Source organism: Epinephelus fuscoguttatus, linkage group LG18 (assembly GCF_011397635.1).
Source record: "Epinephelus fuscoguttatus linkage group LG18, E.fuscoguttatus.final_Chr_v1".
Lineage (NCBI taxonomy): Eukaryota > Metazoa > Chordata > Actinopteri > Perciformes > Serranidae > Epinephelus > Epinephelus fuscoguttatus.
The window spans coordinates 16,926,635-16,953,081 of NC_064769.1; the positions used below are offsets into that span (position 1 = coordinate 16,926,635).

General features: G+C 42.5%; 1 protein-coding gene across 4 annotated transcripts in view; it reads left to right on the forward strand.

Moving 5' to 3' along the window:
- Positions 1-26,447, forward strand: part of LOC125905619 (astrotactin-2-like) — a 431,706-nt gene that overhangs the window by 365,883 nt on the left and 39,376 nt on the right. For all 4 annotated transcript variants that reach the window (XM_049603723.1, XM_049603724.1, XM_049603726.1 and 1 more), the window contains 2 exons: positions 1,283-1,416; positions 4,687-4,835. In XM_049603723.1, coding sequence (XP_049459680.1) covers positions 1,283-1,416; positions 4,687-4,835 — 283 coding nt within the window. The remainder of the gene's footprint in view (positions 1-1,282; positions 1,417-4,686; positions 4,836-26,447) is intronic.

Here is a 26,447-nt window from a genome sequence, read left to right on the forward strand (position 1 = left end):
AATGCTAACATCAGCTTCTGAGTGCATACCCTGACTCTTTTTTTGGCCAAGCCGTCTGCCTTTCTGGTCAGGACTATGCCCAAAGTCATCTCAAATGTCACTTTCACTAATCAACAGTGCAGAAATCTGTTTGTGTGTGTGTATATATGTGTGTGTGTGTGTGTGTGTGTGTGCCCGCGCGCGCATGTTTGCATGTCCCCACGTGTACATGCTGCATGTTCGCAGTTGTCTTAAAGATGTGTGTGGTCTCATCAGCTCCTCTGCTTTCGGATAAGTGAATGTCATGGTGTATTGGAACAAAGGAGTGGCTCCTCTTTGCTTTTTGTTGGATGCCTGGTACCCAGTGATAATGTTTCCGCATGGTTCCAGTGTCCTATTTTTGTGACCATGATCAAGCACATCTCCAAAGTTGTCTGCATGAGGCAGCACTGCCAACCAGTTAGAGCACATAAATAACTGAGTGCTCCATTGATCCATAGTGTGACAGGGGGAGCCACAGCGCTTGTGAACTCCCTTGAACTCACTCTCTATCATGCCTGTGGCTTTAGGGAAAGCCCTGACATTATACTTTATTGCTTTGACGGTTATATTGGCATTTTGCTGCCTTTTAGAGGATGACTGAGCTTCTGCCTTTGATTTTTCTTTCGCCCGTTAATGAAGCAGCACAAGGAGATGTTAGGAGATGATGTCATCTCCTAGCACCCCCCCCCCCTCTCCCCCCCGCTCCCCATCCCCTTCACAGACAGACCAACAGCGACACCGACAGATCCTCACACAAACATACGCATAGAATGGAGGAGGTGGGGAGTGTCGCAGCTTTCACACCTCCATCATAAAAGTCAGTGTATCTCTGATATCACAGTGTAAGCTTGTGGATGTTAGTGAGATGTTCCTGCCTTCCGGTAATTGGGAACGGTGGGTATGAAAAGGTCACTGTGTGTGGGTGGGTGTGTACCTGTACTTCTATCTTTGTGAGACCCGTCTTGAGTTCTAGATCTTCCGAGAGAGGTCATTTTTGCAAGTGAGGACATTTTGGACAGTCTTCACTTCATCATGGTAAGGCTGAGGTTTGATATGTTAGTGTTGATGGCTAATTGTAGGAGATGGGGAAAAGAAAATGAATGGAGAGTCATCATATGGAAGGAGGTATGTGTGTGTGTGTGCTGGGATATGGAGGGTACTGGTGGTCGGGATGGGAGATGGGGGTGGGGTAAGCATAGATGGACAGGGAGCGCATGTTCTAAGAGATAATTGCATTTCTCTCACCTGTTACCCTTTACAGGCCTTCAAGAGCGCTACAATGAGCTCATACTGGTGTGCTGGAAAGGGCGATGTCATTGATAACTGGTGTCGCTGTGACCTGAGTGCCTTCAGCAAAGATGGCCTGCCTAACTGCAGTCCCCTCAGGCAGCCAATGTAAGTGTGAGGTGACACCATGACACCTAAGAATACATGCACAAGAGAGATTTCATGGATGCATGCACTGATGCACCGCGGGCACACTCACATATGCACGTGGGCATGCACACACACGTACCTGTCTCCACTGACTCCTGGGGCACTTGAGAAAGTTGTAGACACAAGCACAGTCCACAGAGTTCTAATAGCTGTCAGTCAGCCCTTACACCCCTCTGAAAAGAACATGCTCTCATTCAAGGTGTCCTAATAATACTCTTGAGTCATTCATCCCAGCTTTTGTTGCCCTGAGAACTTTTAAAGAGAAACAGGAAGTTGAAAGGGCAATAACTTAGAGGATGAGGCTACAATGAGAGCATTTAATTAAAGACAGAAAATAAAATCTGCCTATTAGTATATTATATTCCAGTATGAATGAAGGGCATTTTTATTGGCACCACTCTAGAATAACAATAAAAGCTTAACAAGGATAAAATATAGTGCTGCAAGAGAGGATTCTGGTCCAAGACCTAATGACATTTGCACGTAATGTGATGGTTTTATTTCCAAATGTCCTGCCCACATGATAAACTATCACCAAATGTAAAGTTTTGCAGAATTCTTACTTTCTAAATTTCATTAACAAAAGATGACCACATCCATATCTGGGATATCTTGGCTTCACAGACTTGATATAATTAATATATATTATTTAAAACATAGATGCATATTTTGGAGGAAGGCTTCTTCTGGATGAGCTAGTTTATTTCCTTCTATCTTGTGGCATACATAAGTGGCATGAAAACAACTTACTGATGTGGCTCTTTGGACAATTTCAAATTTTATTAAACACATAGACTAGATTCTAATGATACAAATAGTCATTTTGGCACATTCGTGACAATAAATTCTCATTTTACAGTTGTGCCTTTTCTAATAATTGTGCAAGGAAAGAAAGGAAAGTCTTTGTGGGCCAGTGTGCTTTACGTCATCTTGCAATACCAACTGTGGCAGCGACATTAACATTGCCTCCCACTCCAACAAACAACAATTCCAAAAAAATAAAATGAGCAAGCATCTGCTGCAGCCCAGTCGCCAGAAGAGAATATTGGCATTGTGAATTTCTGCAAACCATGACTACCTTACATTTGCACATTTCATACGTATCATATCAAAGTTTTTAAAAAGACATAGTATATGAGTTGACTTTGTCATCGGGAGGTGAAGAAGATGGTGGATGGCATTAGGGCTGCGCGGTATATCGGTTCTTACCGAAAACCAGTATTTATTTTCGCTATGATATATACCGCAATTCATATACCGCAATACAGGTGAATAGCCCAACCAACGTCCGGAACGTGCGCAGCGGGAAAGTGTTTCAGCAGGGACCCATTTCACTGCTGGCTAGAGCTGGTTAGAGTGAGAGCATAGAGAAAAGTTTAAAGGCGAGAATGGCTGCCGGAGAGAGTCCTGAAAGCGTAGCATGTGTACACATTGCTGAAGAAGAACACGATGACTCAGAAGAACTCATACCAAAAAGAACAGTGCAACTAGCGCACCGCCGCTGCCGTAATATGACTGCTGCTGATGGTTTTTTTTTTTTTTTTTTTGTCTTAGCTCTTTAGAAACTACCGTTATATTATTTGGCACTACGGACGCTTCATATCCAGGCCTATAGAGCAGGTCTATACCTTGTCGTTTTATTAAACAAACTAAATAGCCTCATGTTATTTATCTTTCGGAGTTTCGCCCCGATGAGTGCACACACACACAGACAGGTGCGCACACACACACAGGTGAGCACACTAGAGCACGGCTCGGGCCGCATTTTCCTGACCGCAGCCAACCCGAGTCGGACACAATTATAACCGAGCACAGCACTAATGGAGTGGAGCCTGTGTTGCGTTCAGGTGTTGTCACGTAAATAACAAATTCCAGCACTTGAATAGTTCATAGCACAACACAACAGCATGTCAAGTGGACGGAACCCAAACAAAATACCGTCAAATACCGTGAAACCGATATGATTTTTAAAAAAAAACAAAAAAAAAAAAACATGATATGAAAATTTTGTCATACCGCCCAGCCCTGGATGGCATGGCACAAATGCAAGACACCCACCAAGGTGCAGACCACTGCAAACCACTGTTCAAGACCACCAACAGCCAAACTGGTTGTGATTTCGTGACTCATTGCTGTATTTCTGATGGCTTTTTAGGTGTTCTGTTGGTTGAGGTTGTTGTTTTTTCTTTTTTTATCAAAACATTGACAGCAATGACTTTGCCCCAAAACCTGGTATTTTAAGCCAAAACATGATCTTTTCCTAACCATTACCAAGAGGTTTTTGTGCAGAAATGTTACCACGCATTAACCAGAGCATAGTTGAAATGTAAATTTCAGTGGATCTACTACATAATAATGTACAAATGTAACGTATCTGTGGTTTGCAGAAACTTACAATGCCAACATTTTTTCTGACAATTGGGTTGCCTGCTGACAAAGGTAACGTGATATGATCACAAATTTCAAAACAGCTACTAAATAGACTTTGTAATTAGATTGGTCTTAACTGTTTAGCAATACTTTACCAAAAATGTGTTGCACAAGTATTGCACAAGTATTTTAAATGCTTTTATGGCGGTTTTGGTATTGTTTTGTTTGTGGATAGTGGTTGTTGAATTGGAGAGCACGGGCCTGGTGCCACAACCAGAGTTTTGGTCAGGCACTCCCTGGGCCTATGCCTGCTGGCATGAGAGAGCCAGTGAAGAGTCGCTGCAGCAGGAAAAATCTCCAACTCTGGCCAGTGCTGGAGTGTAAGGCCAGTAAAACCCCTGCAGTACTTATTATTATTGTCTGTGAGGATGAAACTGAGCGGCATGCTTTTTATGAAAGAGGGATAACCTACCTCTCTCAGCACAGCTGGAGGACAGGCAAAATGGAAATATTGTTCTTTTATCTCTTTTGAGGGATTAAACTGCACAGGGAACACTTCTGGTGAACAGGTGGCATCGGAATGTTGTTTTGTGCAAAGCTGCAACTCGCCATCCTGTTGTCCAATGAGATCTGTAAAGGCAGAGGTGTGACAGTCTCTACTCTAAAATAACAATGACCACATGGGATTCCTACTTATCCATTCTAGCTGAAGGTCCATACTCGAGGCATTGCACACACAGTTTCATTTGAAATTCCAGATGAGAGAAACAAACAGTTGTGGTAACCTTTTGATCTTACTGTTAATATTTATCTTATTTCCATGTGTTTAACCTTGCTTTCTGTATGTTGCCCCATTAGTTTGCGCCTAGCCCCTTACCTGGAGCCCTCAAGCACAATGGTGGCCCTGGAGTGGATGGATGTGGAGCCTCTGATTGGCTGCAAAGTTTCGGACTATGTCATCCAGCATAAACGAGTGGAGGATCCCTCAGAGGCAGAGGTCTACACAGGTACAGAAACTCAATTCAAAGCCTGTACTGGTGTACTTTTTGACTGTGCCATAACCATGCACACTCACACCCATACAAACATACAAATAGTTTATCACATAAATAGAAGTACTGAGAAAGAGATGTGTGTGTATGTTCATCATTTTGGTGGTTTCATTAACTCTTTTGGGTGACAGTGGTTAGCACTGTTGGTCTTTGGGAAGGCTGTTCTGCCATTCCCATATGGGTTTCCCTCCACTGTCACAGACATGGAAATTAGGTGGATTAGAGGCTTTACACTGTCTAATTGTGTTAGTCATGTGGTGGTTTTGTGACTTGCTGAATTTGGGAAAGTTTCATAACATTTTACAGCATGTTTTAACCACAAATAGAGGGAAAATTTCATTGTTCATAGTGTTCAAATAAATCTGCGTAGCATAAAGTTACAATGAAGATGATTGATGAGTTAATAGAAGGAGTTTAAGTTACAGTTGTAGGGGATAAGGTTAAAATTTTGGTTTAGATACAGAACAGAAGGGAAGGGCTTGGTCTGAAGATGAGAGAAGATGAGGCAGGGCAATTCATCAAGTGCCATAAATGGAGCTGACCATTGTGCCGTAGGGCTAGGGAAGTAGTCATAGTTGTGACGAGGGTGCTGGGGTGAGTCAGAGGAAGGGTGATAGGAAGGAATTTAATAATATTGGAGAAATGAGGTGGTCTGGAAGAAGCTGGCTTTAGTCATTGGGAAGTATGGACAGGCCATCCATCACCCCTGGGAGGAGTGCTGATGAAGCGTGGGCACCAGCGAGCGGAGAGAGGGTACACTACAGACAGCTAGACACAGGCATGCTGGCAGAGGTGAGGTAGGAAGGGGCAGATGGTGTGGGTGACTCACTCTGCTATGTGCCAGTCACCACTATAAATCATGTCGTAACAGACAGTATAACACAGATTAGGAGTCATTGTTTTCGTCTTTTGTCTTTTTTTACCCCCATTTATGTCTGTCACTGTTTATCTCTATTAGTCATGTTTGTTTTGTTTACTCTCAAGTTTCTGTCAAGTCCCCCTCCAGTCAGGTTTTAAAGCAGTACTTATACTAATACTAATATTTTGTTTTACACGTTTCCCTACATAAAATTTAAAAACAAAAAATAATAACAACTATGGAAAGGGTCGGAAGCAGATCTACTTGTTTGAGAAATTCTGGATCTGGCTTCTGCCCCGCCAACCACCGCTGCTTGCGGTGGGGTTTATACGGCTTTCTCCAACCCTGCCCAAGCTCAAACTAAGAAAAGAACAGTGCGCATCAAGATGGCTATCGTTAGCAATAATGCAAAACTGGAGACAGTCAGCCATACATATTTGAGCCTCAGCTAGACCTAGACTCAGATAAGGAGTCTGTTCTGCACCAAACTAGCTCACGTATCAGATTTGTTTATTTGTTTATGTTGTTATTTAGCTGAGTGTGAGTTACTGCCCCAAGCGAGGGAGTTCAAGAATCTCGGGGTCTTGTTCACAAGTGAGGGTAGAGTGAAGCGTGGGATGGATCGGCAGTTTGGCACAACAAGTGTTGTACCAGACTGTTGTGGTGAAGATAGAGCTGAGGTGGAAGGCAAAGCTTTCAATTTACTGGTCCATCTATATCCCAACCCTCACCTATGGTCATGAGCTCTGGGTAATGACCAAAAGAATGAGGTCGCAGATACAAGCGGCTGAAATGAGTTTCCTCAGAGGGATGGCTGGGGTCAGCCTTAGAGATAGGGTAGGGAGCTTGGACATCCAGAGGGAGCTCGGAGTAGAGCCGCTGCTCCTTTGCGTTGAAAAGGGTCAGTTGAGGTGGTTCGGGCATCTGATCAGGATGCCTCCGTGGCGCCACCAGTTAGAGGTGTTCTGGGCATGTCCAACTGGTAGGAGGCCCCGGGGCAGACCAAGAACACGCTGGAAGGATTATATATCTCGTCTGGTCTGGGAAAGCCTCGGGGTCCCCCAGGAGGAGCTGGAAAGCGTTCCAGAGACATTTGGAATACTTTGCTCAGTCTGCTGCCCCTGTGACCTGGCTTCAGATAAGCAGTTGAAGATGGATGGATGGATGGATGATGTTAGCTTGTTAGCTTGGCTCACTTAGCATTAATGGTTGTGAAACCTACAAGAATATCTGCTATGATGGGGTTTTTGGTGGATAGTTAAAGGAAGCTCAAGGGTCCGGTTTATATCCAAAGACTGCACACTGTGCTTGCTGTCGAAACTTTCACTATGCTAATGCAAACTCTACTCTCTGTACCATCAAGTCCACTCTGTGCTGGAGGTTTCAGCTTTCTTATACTTGATAAACAGATACCTACATTTGTGTGCAGAATTTGAAGGCAACGGGACAAGACTTTGGAATCGGAAGCATTTGGTTACCATTTGTAATGTATTTGTAGTCCAAACAGTATTGACTCATCACATTTGAGCAGCAGGTAAACAGTGGTGGGGCGATGCAGAACCCATCGGCTATTGTCTTATTGGCTATTGTCTCTAGAGGCTTCATCGTTGCCCCCAGAGGCTTTATCGTCAGCAGACATAGCCACAGAGATTGCAGGTGTCTTTGTCGGTGTTGTGTCAAAGTTTGTTCCCCTTTTCCAAATGTGATCTCAGACTTAAGGGAAGTCCACCTCATTGCCTCCTTCAGTAGAAGAATGTGAAAACACCTCTCTCTTGACCAACTTTGCACAGATACAAGTCAGTTTAGTCAAGGTCAGACATTTTAGAGGACATAAACAGAAGAAAAACACATTTTTGAGTGGAGGGGGACTTAAAGTAAATGGAAGAAAATTGAAATAGAACTTTGGTGAGTGAGTAAAGCTAACTGAGTTGAGTGGATTGATATGTGTGTGTTCAGTACATGACCCTCTTAGAGAGGAGCAGGTAATATTAAATGGCAGGAAACTCTGGCAGACTATATGTTCTCCCTCTGTGGAAATATCATGTATTATAAACTGTATAGGGATAGCTCCTACTTCCAATGCAAATACTGAAAACTGTAGCTACTCAAAACCCTCATTGTTCTCCAAAACGGGGGGATTAAGATTGCTGATACAAAGTTGGAAGGCATCGCAGGGATCGATTTATGAAATAATAGGGGCCTCTTACAATGATGAGATCCTGTTCTCTGGACTCAGCAAATAAAAGCCATAGTGTCATTTTCTCACACTTACTCTGACTTATTTTGAAATTATTGGATTTGTACTCCCTGTACGCACTGCTGGCTTTTTATTTAAAGACCATCTTTGAGACACTTCCCAGGAAAATGGAAGTCTGTATAATAAAACCATAAGATGAGTTAAATAAGAAGCCTTGTACCCTGCTCACCTTGTGGAGACAAAGTAACAAGCTCATCTCGTCCTCTCAAGCTCAGTCTTTCCTCAGTGTTTTTTTTCTCAGCATGCTACTCTTGACTTTAACACACACACACACACACACACACACACACACACACACACACACACACATACACACATTCCCCTGTTGAAGCTGCCAGTGAAACCAGCCTTCTACCGTTGGCCACTGAGCAGCTCTAATGGAGCAGTTTGGGGATAAATACTTTGCTCGAGGGCATCTTGGTGGTTTTCGTGTTTCTCCTTCATTTTCCCTGTTCATATTTTCCAAGACTGTGTGATGATTTGAACCAGTGAGCTTGCAGTCAAGCCTTCTTCTCCAACATCTTAGGGTGGGTACACACTAAAGGATTATTCGGCTGATTTACAGTAAACCGTATTTGACAATCTAGACAATCGTAGGGGAAAAATCCTGCTCCAAAGCTTAGTCAAGGCTGATATTTGGCATTATAGAGCAGTGTGAAGTGTTCAGATTTGATTTTAAAGAGATAATATTATGAAAAAACAAGACGTTCTTGCAGTTACACGCTGTATGTTATTGAGTGAAGTACAAAGATGGTGTTCCTCACTGTTCCACCAAGCTTTTATGTGATCAAATTGCACCAGTAGAACAACCCATTCTGAACTCCCTCAGTTTGATCCAGACAAGGGACTGAACAGTGCCAGCAGTACTGACAGCTAATCACAGTAGTTCATTTTGACTACAGTACAAACAACATCTTTCAAAGCTGGATCTGGAGCATCTGGTAGTCTAGCCTAGAAAGAAAGAGAAAAATATCAAATATCAAATTAGCAAAAGCAATGGTTAGAAAAAAAATGTAAAAAGGGAAAATATTTGGGCAGTCTAGATCAAAGGGAGATGGGCTATAATATGTTGGGACAAAAGGACATTTACATGGACAGTGCCATTGAAATCGGAAGGCAGATGAAACACCGATCAATATGACATAGGTGTGGTGAAGAGATGGGACTTTGACCATCATCAGTAGTAAGGGCAGCACCTGCATCCAGGGGATGGGATTCAGCCGACACCGGCATCCGCAGAAGCTGAGGCTGCATCCACATCCATTGCCAAGTTGAAACACTGCTTCGGGCTGGTGTCTGAGAGAGAGGAAAGATAAACAGACAGCCACACACAGACACTCAGCCATGCTGAGCATGAGTCACACACTCAGAGCACACACATTCAGCCATGTGCACACTCATACAGATGGCAGACAGAGAGTGAGTGTGGAGATGCAGACACTTGGATGCGACTCTCACTGGGTTCCCAAAGCCATGTTTCTATGTCAGAGCCGTCTAGACTTGGATAGGAGATGATATTGTTTCCCTCCTGAGATAGATATTGTTAAGGTCAGTGGTTTGACAATCAGAATAAATCGGTCCTGATTTTTTGGCTTCAAGATTCCCACAAATTTGAGTCTAATTGCATGAGGGACTTGATTCCAGAGATTGATCTCAATGGGAGAACACTGTCTGCTACCTTCTTTTATCCTGCTGTTGCTTTTTTCATGGCTATCCAAGCAGCCTAATTTAAAATGGATTGCAGGTAAACTTCAACTGGTAATGTGTTATCAATTAAAGTTGCATCCACATATTTTTAATTGGGCAATGTGCATACATGTAATCAAAAAGTTGGAGGCACCAAAATGCCCAAGTTTAGCTAAATGAGTACATAAAGATGTACCATATCAATATATCGTCATACAATGTTTCATTTGATATCTTACGGAAGTCATGCACATGGTTCATATGATATCTCATGACATAGCATACCTACTGCTTAGGTTAAATTCAAAAGAATCATAGTTGTACGTCGCCACATTGCGCACTTAACATGACCTATGTACATTGACTTTTGGTTTCATACGAGACACAAACCCTGGTCTCCTGGGTCAAAGTCTTTATTTATTTGTTGCTCTTTATACCACAGGACATTACCTTACTTCCTCCTTGGCTCCCATCATATTAAGAAGGACAGCCTGCAGCACATAGGCCATGTGATCTCAGCCGATCTCAGCGATTATGTTGGCTATATATATATATTAGTGTATTACGTTTCATAGGTATGTAAGTATGAACAGTAAATGAGACCAGCCTGACCATATAAGTTGGCTGTAGACCTTAAAACCTCCCCAGCAACATCAACGTAAGGGGGTCATTCACTGATTTCATCACCTCTGGGGGGATAAGTTTGTGTCTTTAAAAACCTCCAAATCCCCCCTCGTCTCTCTAGTTATCACTGCAGATGAGGAGTTGTATCAGTTTTGGAATGCAGTGAGTTTTTCCACAAGCTGGGTGACAGTTTTATCCATGTTAATAAGCTGATTCAAATGATGTAATATGCCACCCTTTTGGCTCGGGTTTTTCATCCGTACCAGCTTCCTGCATGAATGGATGCAATCATAGGGTGCTTGAAAATCTTGACAGTGAATGGTATCGTCTTCTAAGCTAATATCCATAAATGTTGCTGATGTGACGCCCTCTTGCTTTTTGTAAATTATAGAAATTATATTATGCCTCTGCTCATAACATAAAGTAGGGCTAGGTCATCATCTTGACTGAAGATAGCTGAAGAAAAGGACAACAGCATGCCCACATAGGACAGTTTGTACTACTACCTGTGTCTTTATCTTGATTCAAGGAAGTACAGACCTGCAAATAAAAGCAGACAACAAAATAAATTCAGATAATGAAGAAAACTCTAATGCGTAAGGACACCATGCTCTTCTTTCCACCAACCTTTCCGATGCCCTGCACATGGCCTCTGAAACCTTCTTTTTACATCCTTTGTTGATATCTGTCATCATCCCTCTCTCTTAAATTGTCTTTGTCCCTCTTTTAGAGGGATCAGGTCATTTTGTAGCATCACCCCGTCCCTCTCACATCTGTACAAACCATCAGACCCCTGTCTCCAATCCCCTTAGATCACCCCACTTATCAGTACTGTTTAGAAAAAAAGGAGTCATCTTTTCTTGAAGGCTTCTCCCTGGTCCCTCACAAATCTTCGTCTGAGGTCAACAGTGACTGCGAGATAGAGTTGCCGCTTTGATGTGCAAGGAGTGCAGCTGAGCGCTTAGTTCATATATCTTGTTGTTTATATGGACATGATGCTCCACTGGCAGCCCAGGGCTGGACCCATATATGCATGGCTGTAAAGTGTGGGAGAGAACTGTAACATCCCCAGTTTTTTCGACAGCTTTGAATTGAAAAGATATATTTTGGTAAAATGGAACAACCAGCATCAGCTTGGCATGACACGAAACTTTGAGACCAACAAAGTATCCGTTCGGCGGTGGATGTTCTCCATGGCAGTTTCAAGGTTGTCGCTGCCAAATATTAACACCTACAGTGCATATTGTACACTGTGTCAACAGGGCTCCAGTATATTGTTAATTTCTATGGGAATACTTGTGTCTTCTGCTAAGTATTCTGACATATACCAGGGTTGAGCTTAGTGCTCACGTTAGCAGTTAATCACAAGAGGTTGTCTGCTCGCTGGCACTTAAAGAAAAAAGATCACATGTCAGTTCCAGATACCTCTCCCTTCTGTCCTTCAAAGACTCCCATTTCCACATAGTAAAACCAGGGTTTCTTTTTCCAGGAATATGAGCAGAAATGTACCTGGTCAACTTTGTTACCTTCTGACAACCACTTGAACTCAGCTACTGCTGGAAGCCCGGGCTCATCATGAAAAGTACTGCCACTCAACTGGTCTATTGTCTTCGGGATACTGTAGAAGCTGAGAAGTATTTAAATTTCTTAAGAAAAAAAAGTAATCTAACCATCCAGCAGACTTATGAATCAGTTAATCCAAGCTGGCCATGGAACACAAGGCTGATATTTTACAAAGTTTCGAATGTATTAATTGAACTGTGGTTGCAATACATATTCATTTTATTCATATTTGGCTGCACACTAACTGCATCCTTATACGTGCTATGCCCTCAGAGGACATAGAGGGAAGCTCTGCCATTATACAGTAACAACATCACTAAGGCAACTCATTCCTGTAAGAGCCCACTCTAAACCTTGATTGATAACAATTGAAAATCAGGATAACAACACTCAAGCTTACCCTACAGAACACAGCGATGCTGCCAACCACTCCTGCTGTCCCCTGAAGAGACTCAAGCATTGCTCCACACACACTGTCCATTTGTCTGTGCAGCAGGCCCACAGGGAATCAGGCACACACCGCTGCGACTTGAGCCATACACGGTCAGCAATCATGAGCGCACCAACAAACATGCATTTAATGAAGGTGGGGGCACACACTCGGGGCAGGTCCATGGAGAGGCTGGGATCATTTCAGCCCAGAACAATCGACCCATCCTGCAGCAAAGTTGAAGGTGGGGACACTGTGACATCAAACAGTCTTCTGAATAGATAAAGCAAAACCATCCAAAGACAGAGGGAGTGCAAGGAAGCCATCATCTAGTTTAAAGAAGTTAGTGCAACTGCGTAGTTGCAGCCACACAAAATGTCTGAGCAGTTTAAAAATTACCATTTCTGAATGTACTTGCATGGAAGAAAGGTTGTCCTGCTTGTGAGATACAATCACAAACCAATTTGCTTTGATAGGGAGTTCCCAAGAACTCTGTCACGATAGATAAACACCTGCTGTTAGCTCACTGAGGCTGTGTGCTCAACATAGCATGTCAGCATGCGCGCAGGACGTGAGTGATGCAGGGAGACGGGAACAGCCGCCGCATCAGTGGAGGGTGTCTTATTCACAACATCCATCCTGTCTTTGTCACGAAAACTAACTGTGAGGATAAGGGTATTGCAGACACCGTCATCACTGCCAAGATCCAGGTCCTGCGGGTTAGCATAGAAGAAGCCTGAACACTGCAAGTGCCAGATGTACAGATGGAGCAGACAGAGAGGGATCACCTGTTCCTACAAGGCCAGTAAGGCAAGAGGGGCACCAGCTCACTGAGATGAAGCGTAGGTGAAAATGAGGTCATTCCAGATTGCAGTTAATCGTCTCAGTGGGGTGTATTCGAGTGCTGAAAAAAAACAGATGCAAGGGTGAGATTTAATGGCTTTACGCAGTCTCCAAAAATGATAACTCATCCCCATTGGCAGGCATATTTGGACATAAATGTTGGTGCCCTGCTTTGCAGATGAGATTAATTAAGCTTGCAGACCCTGTTAGAGGGCACTGACTGTGTGAAACAGAACCGTAATTAAAGGAAACCCTGATCATCAGTGCTATTTGAATTCCTTAGCAAAAGATGTTACCTGCATTTTATCCCCTTGTGTCTCTTTACTCCTCATGTTTCAAGATATGGAGCAAAAGCCAAATGAAACCCTGCTGTCTGCTGGTACGTCTGCCTACCAATGTGTCTCGACCTTTCTGACCAACATTATAGGAAAAGGCATCATATTCTGGAAACCCTATCTGTAAACAGTATTTAATTGTGTATTGTATGATTCACAGCAAGCAGAGTCTGTAGAAACAAATTAGCAGGCACATTTGGAAAGAATATAAAATATGTCAAATAAAAGGGTTTATGGTTGCTTTAATGACTGCATTGCACTCATTGCAGTAATATGTATATGGAATGACTGTAATGAACTACAGTGGTTTTAATTGTGCACCATTTCAGTGTCATGAATTGCTACTACTGTGCTCCACATTTAATGTCTTGTTTCCTTTGCATTTTCTGTTCCAGTAACAATTAATAAGAAAGGCCTGTGGAGTTTTGTGGATTATGCTTTATCTGCCAGACTACTCATTCCTACCCTAAGGGTCTTGGGCGCTTGTGTAGTTAATTTTTACAAGCTCCTTCTCCTCTAATTTCAGTCACATCAGTGATGGATATGAGTGATCCACTTCACTGGGCCTCACACAGGCCTCTAGATGGCACACCAAGGCAGAGACAGCATTCACAGAGAAGCCCGTTGGATAGGCAGTGTTGATGTATTAGTGTGGGGCTCAGCATTCCTCTACAGCAATAGGTCAAAGCAGCTGTGATATGTAATAAGATATTGAGGATCACAGATTATGTTAAGAAATTTGATAAGAGCATTAAAATGGACGAATGCTAGGAAATCTCTAGGGGTGGCTTTAATACCTGAAACAGCCGAAAATAAGTGACAAAGCAAAAAGGAATTAGCAACTGTAAGTTGTGTAAGTGATAATATAGGGCATGTCCTTTTAACCTGGGCTTAAAAACTGTCAGATTACAAAAACACCCCTTTGAGGATATCTTGAGTTGGCATTTGTATCTGGGCCAATGATTAAGACCTCACCTGGTTTCACTTAAACGTACTATAACCAGGTAATCAATTTTTGTGTCTGAAACATGTACTTTGAACACCTTAAAGTAACTGCAGGTTGTTTTGTAAAAGGATGCAAGGGTGTGTTTTGAATGTATGGGACTGATTAGTGGCCTATAGTGTCAGGCATCTTTAAGTTTTGTCTTCTGTCTATCTCACTGGGAGTTCCCAGAGAGAGAAAAAAAGGAAGGCACCAAAAATGTTAGGACATTTTTCTAATAAAAGGCTTTACCAAAAGTACCCCTTATTGGCTGAATTCAGAATGCTTCTGGGTTCCATCATCACATTTTTACAATCCCTCCATTGTCTTGTCAGCTGCCAATGTGCGTGGCTCGTCTATAAATCACAGTTATGCTGAGGAGACACTTTTTTGTGAATGCGCTCATCAGCGTAGCACCGTGCTTCCCACAACTCTCACACAAATGCACACACTTGGCGCTAATTAAAAACCTGCGAGTCTCCGTGTTGCGGCTCTGCTCCATGATACCTGATTTTGTGGCACGAAGCACAACCGAGGGCAGGGCAGAGCGGGAGAATACCAAGGATCGGCATGGACGAGAGAATGAGATGAGATTGTATGAAAATGTGGAGAGACAAAAATGGGCAAAAAAAAAAAAGGAAAGACATAGAGGGGAGGAAAGGGAGATCACAACGTGGAGGAGTGGAAGAGGGATGCAGACAGCAGCAGAGGGTTACACAGCAATGATGTCACCTCATGCTGGCACTGTTGGACTGAGAAACAGATTAGCCATTTGATCTTTGCCCTTATTTTAGTTCCAATTTCCTCCTCCCAGCTCACACAGCCAGCTTATTGGGACACATGACATGTGGATCTTCCTCTGTTTCACTCTCCTCCTCTGTCACATACCTCTCTATACTTTCCTAATGTCCCCCTTTTCGTCTGCGTTCAGCGGTATCCCCCACCCCTGTTTATGTAACAGCTCCATTATTGGTTGAGACCAAGAATGCCCCCCAATGCGTCGATAAGCCCTCATTCAAAGAGATTGAATTATATGGAGATAAACGGTGTCCTTGAGCATGGGTGCAGATAACAGATTGGAGTGACACAGCTGACTCTCTTTGTTTTGTTAATTAAAGATGACCTCATCGCTAAAAATGGACGCTGTGCACCTCCTCGTCACGAGCCTCGCCATCAGCAGATTGCAGATTGCAGGCAGGGGGCCAAGGGCTTTCTGCATTCCCTTTCCCTTTTTGCTTCCTTTCCCATTTTGCCTATTCACACACACATTGTTCGTCTCTCTCTCTTTTCGCCATAGGTCTAGACTTTCCTTCTTTCATTTTTTTGCCTCTCCGTCTCTCAGTAGCCATAACACAGATATGGACACTTAATATGTGTTCATAGAACCTCTTATTCACATTGATGGATCTGTGTGGGAATTCTAATTAAGACGAGACGAAGATGCTGCCCCTCAGTGCCTTCCTGTTCATTCATCGCAGTGTATTGTGTCGCCATCAGTCATGAGGATATTGATGAGAATTTATGTGTTATGAAACACTGGCACAACTCATGGGGGTCTGGACTTGATCTTTGTTAAATTTGGTGCGAGCAAAAAATCGATTTAAAATGCATTTAAGCATTAAATTGAGATTGATTGGTCCCACTTTGCAATTCAGGGCATTGCAAACACTGAAAGTGGTAGAAATAAATATTTACTCATGATGGAATTGCTTTCTGAATTAATAAATAGGAAAGAACCAACAACCATGTCTAGATTTATTTGAAGCTATCATCGTCTAGACATATTTTGCTGCTGATACAGTATTTGTACTCCGAGTGCCCACAGTACACAACAAAATAGAACCTGAATTGTAGCTGCCTAAAATCCTTTACTAATGCTAATATTATGTACTGTTCCAACCTGTATTTTCTCTCCTACATCTGTTGAATGATGTACATTTTAAGATGATACATCAACATTATCTATTTTTAAAAAGCTATGTTGAATGAAAAAGCCCAACTTTTGACTTATCTACATTTTTTTCCATCATTGTTTTTATAACCCTCATCAATGCTTACATCTCATGCTGTCACAAGCATGAGGCCTTGTCCATGAGTAGATGCACTCTTCTTCCTGTGCAGTGATTCGGTTGTAGTTCAGTGGAAAGAAAATAGTTCCGACATGAAACTGCTTACAACAAAGTCTGTGGATTATCTTGAGTAACCACGCCATGATCAAGTGGCAACCTCCAGGGATGATGAGTGAAGCCAATGCTGAAGTGCCAAAAACTGCAGTTCATTGAATGGCCACTTGAGGCAGGCTCCGAAAGCGAGTCAATCCCCATAGACCCCCATGTTAAAATGCTCAACTTTACAGCAGAAATAAACATGTTTACAGCCTGGCACAAAAAACGGTTTTGGTCTCTATAGCTAATTTCCCCTTTCATGATAACTGTACGGGGGGTGAATTTTATTAAGGCTTAAAGTTGCACATAATTAAGGGTGTGGTCACTTTGAGTGACAGGTGGTGCCATCACGGGTGGCTAACTAGCCGCTGGCTATCTGCTAGGCGTCATCTCAGCTAATTCGCAAGTCATTGAACCTGACCTCTCAGCTGTGTTTGTGCCTTTTGGATATTTTGTTTTGTGATGGAGCTGGCACCAAGCGGGAGCATGAGCTGGAGCAGCCAACACCACAGGGCTAGCCAGAGTAGCGTAGCTTGTTAGCCTAGTTTGTTAGCCTTAGCTAAAATAGCAGCTTCAAGCGAGGTGGGCGTGTTTAAGCAACCAGGCTTAATTTGGCCTGCCTGTTTGCCCATTTTTGATTGGCTGGGAGTTGGGCGGAGTCAGGCACTGCCAGGATGGCGACGGCCAAAGCCGCTTACTTTGAGCTTCAAACCCGCTCCTCATAAACCAGTGGGTGACGTCATGGTGACTACGTCCATATTTTTATGACCAATATCTCCAACAGTCAGAAACTCACACCAAATCAATCTAGATTGATAAATAGCACTACAGGTTAAGAAAAAGTATGTGTTTTTGATTTTGCAGTGAACTGTTCCTTTACATAAACTGAAGTGAGAAAGCCTGTATCTCATGAAGAGACCACGAGAACTCTCCTGTAAGCAGTGTTTTATGGAAGCTCCACGTGTTGCCATAGAATTAGAGTTACAATGTGTAACCATCATTCATTTTCTCAAATGCTTTGACACTTTATGTCAGAGGGCAAATGATGATGAACTCTGAGTTACAAGCCTGACCTCCACACAGTACCTATACTAGCTGGAATAGGCTACTGGGAAAGCTAGCTGGCACAAGGTGGTTAAGAGACAAGCAACAATTGCTCACCCTGCACACTCCATAGAGCCAGCTGAAGCCAGTCTCATGGTTGAGCAGGTGGAGGATGGCAGTACACATCAACCAGTCAATACAGTGCAGCATCACAGTAAGACACAAGCCAACGGCCTGTCATCACCCACAGGTCTATTCTTAGTGCTAAGTACAGACCCAGGGGGAGGCAGAGCCACAGTAAAAGGAGTCGGGGGCAGTAAAAACAGACCACACACGGGTCACATCAAAATGGTAGGCATGGACCCAGGGGGCCATTAGTCCGTGACAAACCACCACACCTGACCCAATTTCTTGCTATGCAGAAAGGGCAGGGGCAGGTTCTCAGGTTCGTAGAGCCATAGCGCCACAAAGTTCTGTAGAGGAACCCAGGAGGAATCTAATGAACAGGCAGAGCATTGATCATGTGGCCAGTGAATATCAACACTAGCAGAAGTACGATGTAGCTGTTGAATGTGGAGAATTGTTGGATAGAATTATATTTGATGAGGAAAATAATAAGCCTTCTCTCCATCATAGAACTTTCAGTTTGAGTGTAAGTGAGCAAGTACATATTTGCCATTTGTAGTCGTTGTTCAGCTATGACCTCATTTGACCCTTTGCCTGTAATATTGTCAGTCCACAGAGCTGAAGAAATATTATTGTACTGTGTATGATTGACAGCTTGACAGTAAAAATTAAACATCAAATTTGTCCCAAGGTATGATCAAATATATAATTAACCTTTTTTTTCTTTGCCACTACATCTGCCGAACATGTTTTACTGTGTTTTCGCTCAGACCCATATGTTACTTTAGCTTCAAATATCACCTCTTATCTTTGATTATAACATGGCCTGGATGGAAACTCAATTATTATTAGCTGGAGGGACGTTGATTAATTTCAGATAACTGTAAAGCGCTGACGTAATACTCTTATTACTCTTGCAAATGAACGCGTTATCAAGATGTAAGAGTTCCACCAGACTGTCCATTTTATTACTTACTGCTCAATGACAACATGCAATCTTATCAGTTAATCAGTAAATGTTTTATAAAATGTAAATCATTTTGTGTTATAAAAGACAGGATGAAAAGATGGGCGTGGAGTTGCAGTGTTTTTTCGCTGTTGGAAAGCAAAATTACAGAATGCATGAATCAGTTATGTTAACTGGCATTGGTCCCAATAAAATGACGCATGGTTGCCCATATGTTGCTCATATGAAAATTCAGAGTGATTACGTGTAAACACTCACTGCAGAGTGATGATTTTAATCCCCATTTATGATAATATCTGGTGTGTTTTCTATATATTTTGGATTTGTTTACATTTCCGCACATATGGTAGCACACATTTTGCTATCAAATGCAGATGCCTGCTCAGTGTTAATGTTGCTTAGTGCGGAATTCGAAACTTTATATTATGGTATCTTAATCTTGTTGGATTGAGGCAGAGGCAGGGGTGTAAATATAGACAGTGCTGGCAGTGCGATTGCGCTGGGGCCCCTGGAGTGGAGGGGCCCTTAGAGGGAGCAGGCCATTGCAAGTGATTCAGATTGCCACCACTGAAAAATACCTGTATTCAAAGATAAATTATTAAAAATTGCCATATATGTTCTCAAAAAGGCAAAGCCATCTGTTTGATGGTTTTCTTTTTTTGTTTTTGAAATAGTCAGTAGCTGTCTGAAACAAAACTATGTGCTTTTTCTGTACAAGCTATACAATCTATACATTTACTATAAAAACTATTCAGTTACATGATTAATGTCTGATATCTTTGTCGGATATGCAGTGATAATTGTTGGGTAATATGTATGCTGATGTTGTCCAATGTCAAGTCTATTTGTGTCATACATGCACAATAACATGCACCGAGGCCCATCGGAACTTTCTTACGCCACTAGGCAGGGGATTGTTACCTCTGCGTTTCTGCCACATGCACCAGTTCTTGGAGCAGTAGACTTTATAGCCTCACCAGCAACATGGCTCTAGTGATAGCAATGTCAGTCGCTAGTTGTCTAGAGTGAAATGTCTCCACAACTATTGGACTAATTGCCATGAAATTTTGTATGGAATACTCATGTTGCTCGGATTAAATCTTACTGAGTTTGTTGGTGCCCCTTTTCCTCTCGTGCCACCAGCAGGTCAACATTTTCATTCATCCAGTGAAATATTTACTAAATGGATTTGTATACAGTGTTGTATTGTACAGACATTCATGGTTTCAAGACACTAAATCCCGATGATTCTGATGATCCCCTGACATTTCCTCCATGGCCACCAAGACACTGACATTTGTGGTTTTGATTGATATGTCTGTAAAAATTATGTATGGATTCCCATGACATTCAAGTTGCCATCCAGATGACTTGTGAAAACTCTGGTGAAGCTGTAAAATTTAATGTGGTTTTTTAATTGATGGATTGAGGCAGGGGATTGTTACCTCTGGGTTTCTGCCACTTGTAACAGCTCACTTCTTGAAGCAGTCGGCTTTTTAGTCAAACCAACAACATGGCTTTAGTGATGCCAATCTCGGTTGCTGGTTGGTCTAGACTGACATATCTCAACAACTGTTGGATTGATTGCTATGACAAACTAACTGCTAGCTTGGCTGTAGATTCTCAGTCTTGTTCAAGTGCATGCTACATCTGGCTCATAGTATCAGAGGAAAAGTAGAGGGCTGCATTGTGCCGGTGTTATGCAGATGATATGCAGCTTTACCTTTCAATAAAGGGAAGCAAGCCATAATGGTAAAGATAGCAAAATGCAATATATTGCAGAACAACAAAAACATTTTCATAATGGAAAAAAAGTTAAAAAAAATAAAAAATAGCTGACACTGATCAGTGAAAACTAACAATAATATTCTTAAGTAAGGGAGACAGTGTTTTTAATTTCATATAAAGGTGTCGCAGCTTTTGGCATGACACCTCCTTGACTATGGAATGACTTGGAGAGCAGTATCATCTTGTGAATCTTGGCTTGGCTTTGTCTTTGTTCTGTTTGCATCCCTGTTGCCTTGTCATTTATTTATTTTTGATACTTATTCATTTATGTATACATAACAGCCAGCAGGATAATTGCAATGAATGGATGGCAGACAACTCGCTGTCAGTGTAAATATGAAGGGCTCATTCTAACAAAAACACAATGATTCTTACAGTCGTTTCAGGTGATTATACACTCAGGAAAACATGATTCTGAATACTCCACTTTGCCAATTGACCCCCCCTAAATCCTACACACTGCTCCTTTAATACATGAGTCTGCATCAAAGTATAATCACATAACTCTATTCCAATCTATTTTAGCCTTCTCTCTCAAACCATGAAAAAAATGGTTTTCATAAATAAATGATGTGTCTTTCTGCCAGCACAATGCCTCAGCAGGGTTGTCCAAAGGGATGTCCTTCTACCTGATTAGAAAAACTTGGACAATTATTTGCAACTCAACCTGCTTGGAGAAATCTATTTCCCACAGTGCTTTGTTCCTACCTCTAAATATACGCCTTGGATGACGTTAGTAAATCCCCACAACTTAATTACAACCCCCTCGCACATTTTTTATATTACCTTGAATTTCCTGCCATAGGTGGCATTGTGTGGCAGTAGGTTCCACGTGACTGTTTATGTATACCTGCGTAATGTCTACTGCCTGTGTGTCAGAGAGAGGAAGGCAGGAAGGTGACGTTGTGAGGGCTCAGCGTGGGGAGTGGAGGGCTGAGTGCTGACAGTTTAACAGAAGAGGCCCCTAGCAGGTTTGGCAGCCCACAGGAAATATAAAGTGTGTGATTTGTTTGTTAATATAAAGCTAGTGTTTGTTTGTTTAAAAAAGAGTCCACTGTGCAATTGCCTGGACTGATAATAGGTCGACATAGAGAGAGACACACAATAAAACAGAGGGGAGAAAGAAGGTAGTTTGAGGACAAACAGTAATGTAATTTGGGAAAGACAATTAGAGGGTAAACAGGAAAAAAAAACACATGAAACCAACACATAGCCTACTGCATACTGGGGATATGTCCATGCAACATTTCTTAATTTGATTTGAATTTATTCTAACAATATGTGAACTTATTACATTACTTAAATTGCCAGTAAAATGATTATCCTCTGCTCATGAAATTGCAGAACTTAGTTTGTCACAATCATATGTGCCCAGATTGTTCTACCAACTGTGCTTGAGTGCGAGTTCAGGAAATCTTGAAACAAAGTTACAAGGAGTACTGATTGAAATCTTTCCCTGTATAATGGGACAACCCTTCGAGACCCTAATTCGTCATCAGTAGTTGTTGATGCTGGTGTTAAACGGATGCAACGAGTGTTGCCGGACATTGCAAATATTCCCTATTCTTTTGTTGTGATTTCTATTATATAGGCACCCTTTTACGGTAGTCAGGACGCTCCCAATTTGTTCACAACTGAAATTTCACACTATCAATTGATCCAAGACGTCATTGATTAAAAAAGGACACTGCTTCATTACCAGGCCAGTAGCAATGCTGTGTAGGCAAACATTAGCAACCCGTGCTCCTACCCTCTCCAAGTATAGCTGCAGCTGGAGCACCTACTTGACCCACCCACAAGCTACATAATTTGCCCACCATACCAACACGTCAGTCCACGATCAGCCCCTTTGGCCTCTTGGCCTGAGAATGGAAACCCTAGTAACTAGTGATTTCTTTTGACAGGCTTGACGTAAAGAAAAAAACGTATCACATTGAAACACATTAAACAAAGATAATATGTTATTTCTAATCTTAGTGTTTAAATCTTAGGGTAAAAATACATGTGTGGGGGTTCTTTAGTTGCTTGTGCAGCCATCTATCTAGTATTTTAGAGTTGTAGAGTTGTCTTGCTTTGGTCTGATTCAGAGACTAATTTTGTTACAAAGTTGCATAATTACCTAGAGCTGGTTTGTGTTCTCATGGCAGCATTTACAAGTGGACCAGATAAAACCCCTTGCACGAGAAAGCTGCTCTTGATTGGTTTAGAATTGCGAGGAAAAATCCAGGAAGTAAACAAAACGTTGAAGAAGAGTACACTTGCAAGACAAATGCGACATTTTCTAATGTCACAATGGAGGGACAACTACGCAGGTTGATTTTAGAGCTGGTCACCGTGTATTAAATTGCTTGCATTGTTCACTTTAGTAAAACTATACAGTTTGAAACAGTGCGTAATAAGACTACAGGTGGTTCGGATCGAGGTCGGAACACTTTCTCACTGCGAACAAACTGCACCAGAGTTTGTTTGTAACCAGACTGAGACCACCTCTTCAAGAAGATCTCGGTCTGGTTGTTTTGGTGCGCACCTGAGTGTGATTGCTGTGTTAACACCTGCCCAAACAAACCACACTTAGGGCGGAAACGAAGGGGGCAGGTGTGAAAGCACCCTTAACGTGCTGACACACCAAACCGACATCAAAGAACTAGCGGCGACGAAAGCCAACTGTTGCGTCGTCTACATTGCCTCACGTCGCCCTGTGTTAGTTGCATTTGAACACACTACAAAGACTACATGCGATGGCCAAGTAGCACTTATGTTCTGCGCCTGAGTGAGACAAAAAAAAACGCAAAAAGGGAAACTGGAAGTCTGAGGAATGCATGAGATTAACAAAGTAGCGGAGTGAGAGAGTGGTACATCCTGTCAGCCAAGGAGTTTCCTATCTGTGCAGCCGAGCACTGCAGCACCTCCACGGACTATTACATCCAGACGGTCCCGGTGTTTCCTCCGCAGGCTCCACTTCACTCAGCTGCCCGACAAACCCGCTGCTTCTTCCAACTTTAACCTGAATACCAAGCCAGGGCCCGGTGCTCCGGTTGGATCCAAACGGAGAGTCGGGGCGAGCCTTACAGCTAGCCCCGGTTTGTTATCCAGGTTAAAGTGGGAAGAAGCAGCGGGTCTGTCGGCCAGCTGAGTGAAGTGGAGCCAGAGAAGGAAGCACCGGTTAGCCCAGTTTCACTACAGGCAGATTCACTCGCTACAGAAGCGAGAAAATAAAACCTGAACAGCCAATCAGAGTGATCTCTCTCACCGACAAGCTCTGCTGCCGATTCAACATGCTCAATCGGCCGAAAAGATGTCGCGCCGAAGTGCCAACAGTGCGACACACACCGCAAAAACTAGGGCGACAGACACTCGCTTGGTGTGTCAGGGCCTTTACACACACATTCATTAACTGGTGACCGAGGCTGCAAGGTGCCACCGGCTTATCCAATAATCATTTGCGCGCACACACATCGGAAGGTGCAGTCTTGACTAAGGACACTTTGACATATAGACTGCAGGGGTTGGAAATTGAACCAATGACCTCCTAGTCAGCAGTAGTCGACTGCTCTACCTCCTGAGTGACAGTCACCTCATTTGTCCCTAGTAGCAAGTGATTTGCAATGTGAATGACATTTAGCAATTACAGAAAAGAACAGGAAAACATAATTATTCTAACAAAAACAATATTGTGACCTGTTTAAATCATGCAGTGACAGCTGTAATTTGTACATGTATTGTAGAACAATGACATTACTGCATTCATTTACTACATAAAAATGTAGATACATATATTATTTATACTAAACTTATACTTAGAGTATAATCTGTACCTTGTGGCTAAAAAAGTGAATAAACAGTACCTTACTACAGTGTTTTTTCTTCAGTCACTTCCCCTTACATTTCCTCTTGGAGCAGAAAAAAAGTCCTAATGTGTGAACCCACTGTCCTTGAGAATTTACACTCTCTCACTCTCTCTAATGCTCTCACACATGTACTCGCGCACACACACACACACACACACACACACACACGCACAGCTAATGGTCGAGGCAATTACACTGTGCCTGAATTCAGTGGCGTAATTGAAATGATATGTCGGGGATAACAGTATAGCAAGTCTGGCTTCCAGCGTCAGACAAAATGGCATGTACACACCTGTCTCCACATCCTGCCACAGAAGGACAAATAAGGTGAATGTGTGTTGTATATGTTCATCGTATATACATGTGTTGGTTTAGAATCCCACTCTTGTGTTTCAGTTTTTCTACCATTGCAACTTTGTTTGTTATCGCCCTTTCCCTGCCTATGGCTACTACTCACGTCGTGCTGCCCACGGAGGAAGGAGCTCTCTTTGAATTTCCCACCCCCTCTTTTTTTGTGTTTTGTTATGTGCCAAGATTTTTTGAGAGGGGTTTTCCTTGTCTTCTTACAGAATTTGTGTGAGTCTGGGTCAGGGACTGTTGCAGTTGCGCGCCTGCAAAGCCCTTTGAGTCATTGTATATGATATTGGCTCTGTACAAATAAACCTGACTTGACGTGCTTGCAGCTACATCATAGTTCCAAGGCCTGTGTGTGTTTGAATCAGAGCTGTTCTCTCTGTATGCTGTCCGTCAGCCCGTCTCGTCATGTTCCCATGATTTGCTATTATTTGTTCCCCTCTCTGCTTACTAAAAAGGTCACCTGGCATTTACCATGAGGTTTTAATCACCGTGTAAGCTGGAGAACACGCAAAATGGCTTTTACCGTAATAGAATTTCGGGGGCCTTAATTTTTGCCAGCTGTGTGCTGTTGTGGCTTTGGTATTGACAGAAATGTTGACGGACCACAGGCCTACCCGTGAGGAACCCCTCAGAAGGGTAGAACCATTAACGCTACTTCTGGGTGGGTTTTGATATCTTATTCTGGAGTTAATGGGTTTGATTCTGAGTAATATTCACCAATTCTAAATTGGTTTGGAAGCACTTAAAAGCCACCACCTTAGAGGAAATAGATGATTGAAGAACTTAAGTAGAAATGAGCAAACTTACACGGAAATAGACATACATGTGCGCCAGCAGCTTGTAAAAACACTTCCAGTTGAGCAGTTGAGTCATACCATCATTTTGCATGTGTGAACACTCCACATTTGATTCATCATCCCGTGTCATTTCCTCACCCCAGTCTCCTCTTCCTCAGATGCACACACACACACACGCACACGCACACAGACACACACACAGCCCTTCTCCCTCACCTCTCTTCTTCTATGATACTGAATGACAGCAGGTATGTTCATATTTTTCTCAAACAAAAACTGTAGTTGCCAGGAAGGAAGGGAGAGTATGTTAAAGTAAAGTGGGGATATGTTTTGAGGCGGTGAGTGATGAATTATAATCACTGGGAAACAAGAATAAAAGTCTTTCTTAATAGGTCCATTGGGTTTAAACATATCCCCTTTGTCAAGGCTTGTAAGAACATGTGCTGCCGATTCATAAACTGTTGTTATACAGCAAGTTTTGCTGGTATTTCCTCTCTCGCTACTTTGAATCAAGCAGTGGCTTGATTAGTCGAGATATAGAGTGAGACCGCTGCCATATGTTTCAAGCTTAACTCCAAATTTCAAAAGATTAACACATTGTTTTAGTTCAGTCCAAGTCTTTGTGGGAATGAATTTTTGGACTTGTGTTTGAGGTTCTGCTGTCGTAAAATCTGACACAAAAATCTGTCTTTAAGTTTGACCATTTTTATAGGGGAACTACGCCTGTTTTCAAAATCCATACATTACTTCTATGGTTTGAGACGGTCCAAGAATATTTGCAGACATGGAAAACTCTCACCCATATCCAAAAACTGGAGTGCTAAAACTCAAACTTGTGATTTTATCAAGTATAAAGTCTGGAGCTGCTACTATATAGAATTAATTGGGAAAGCTGA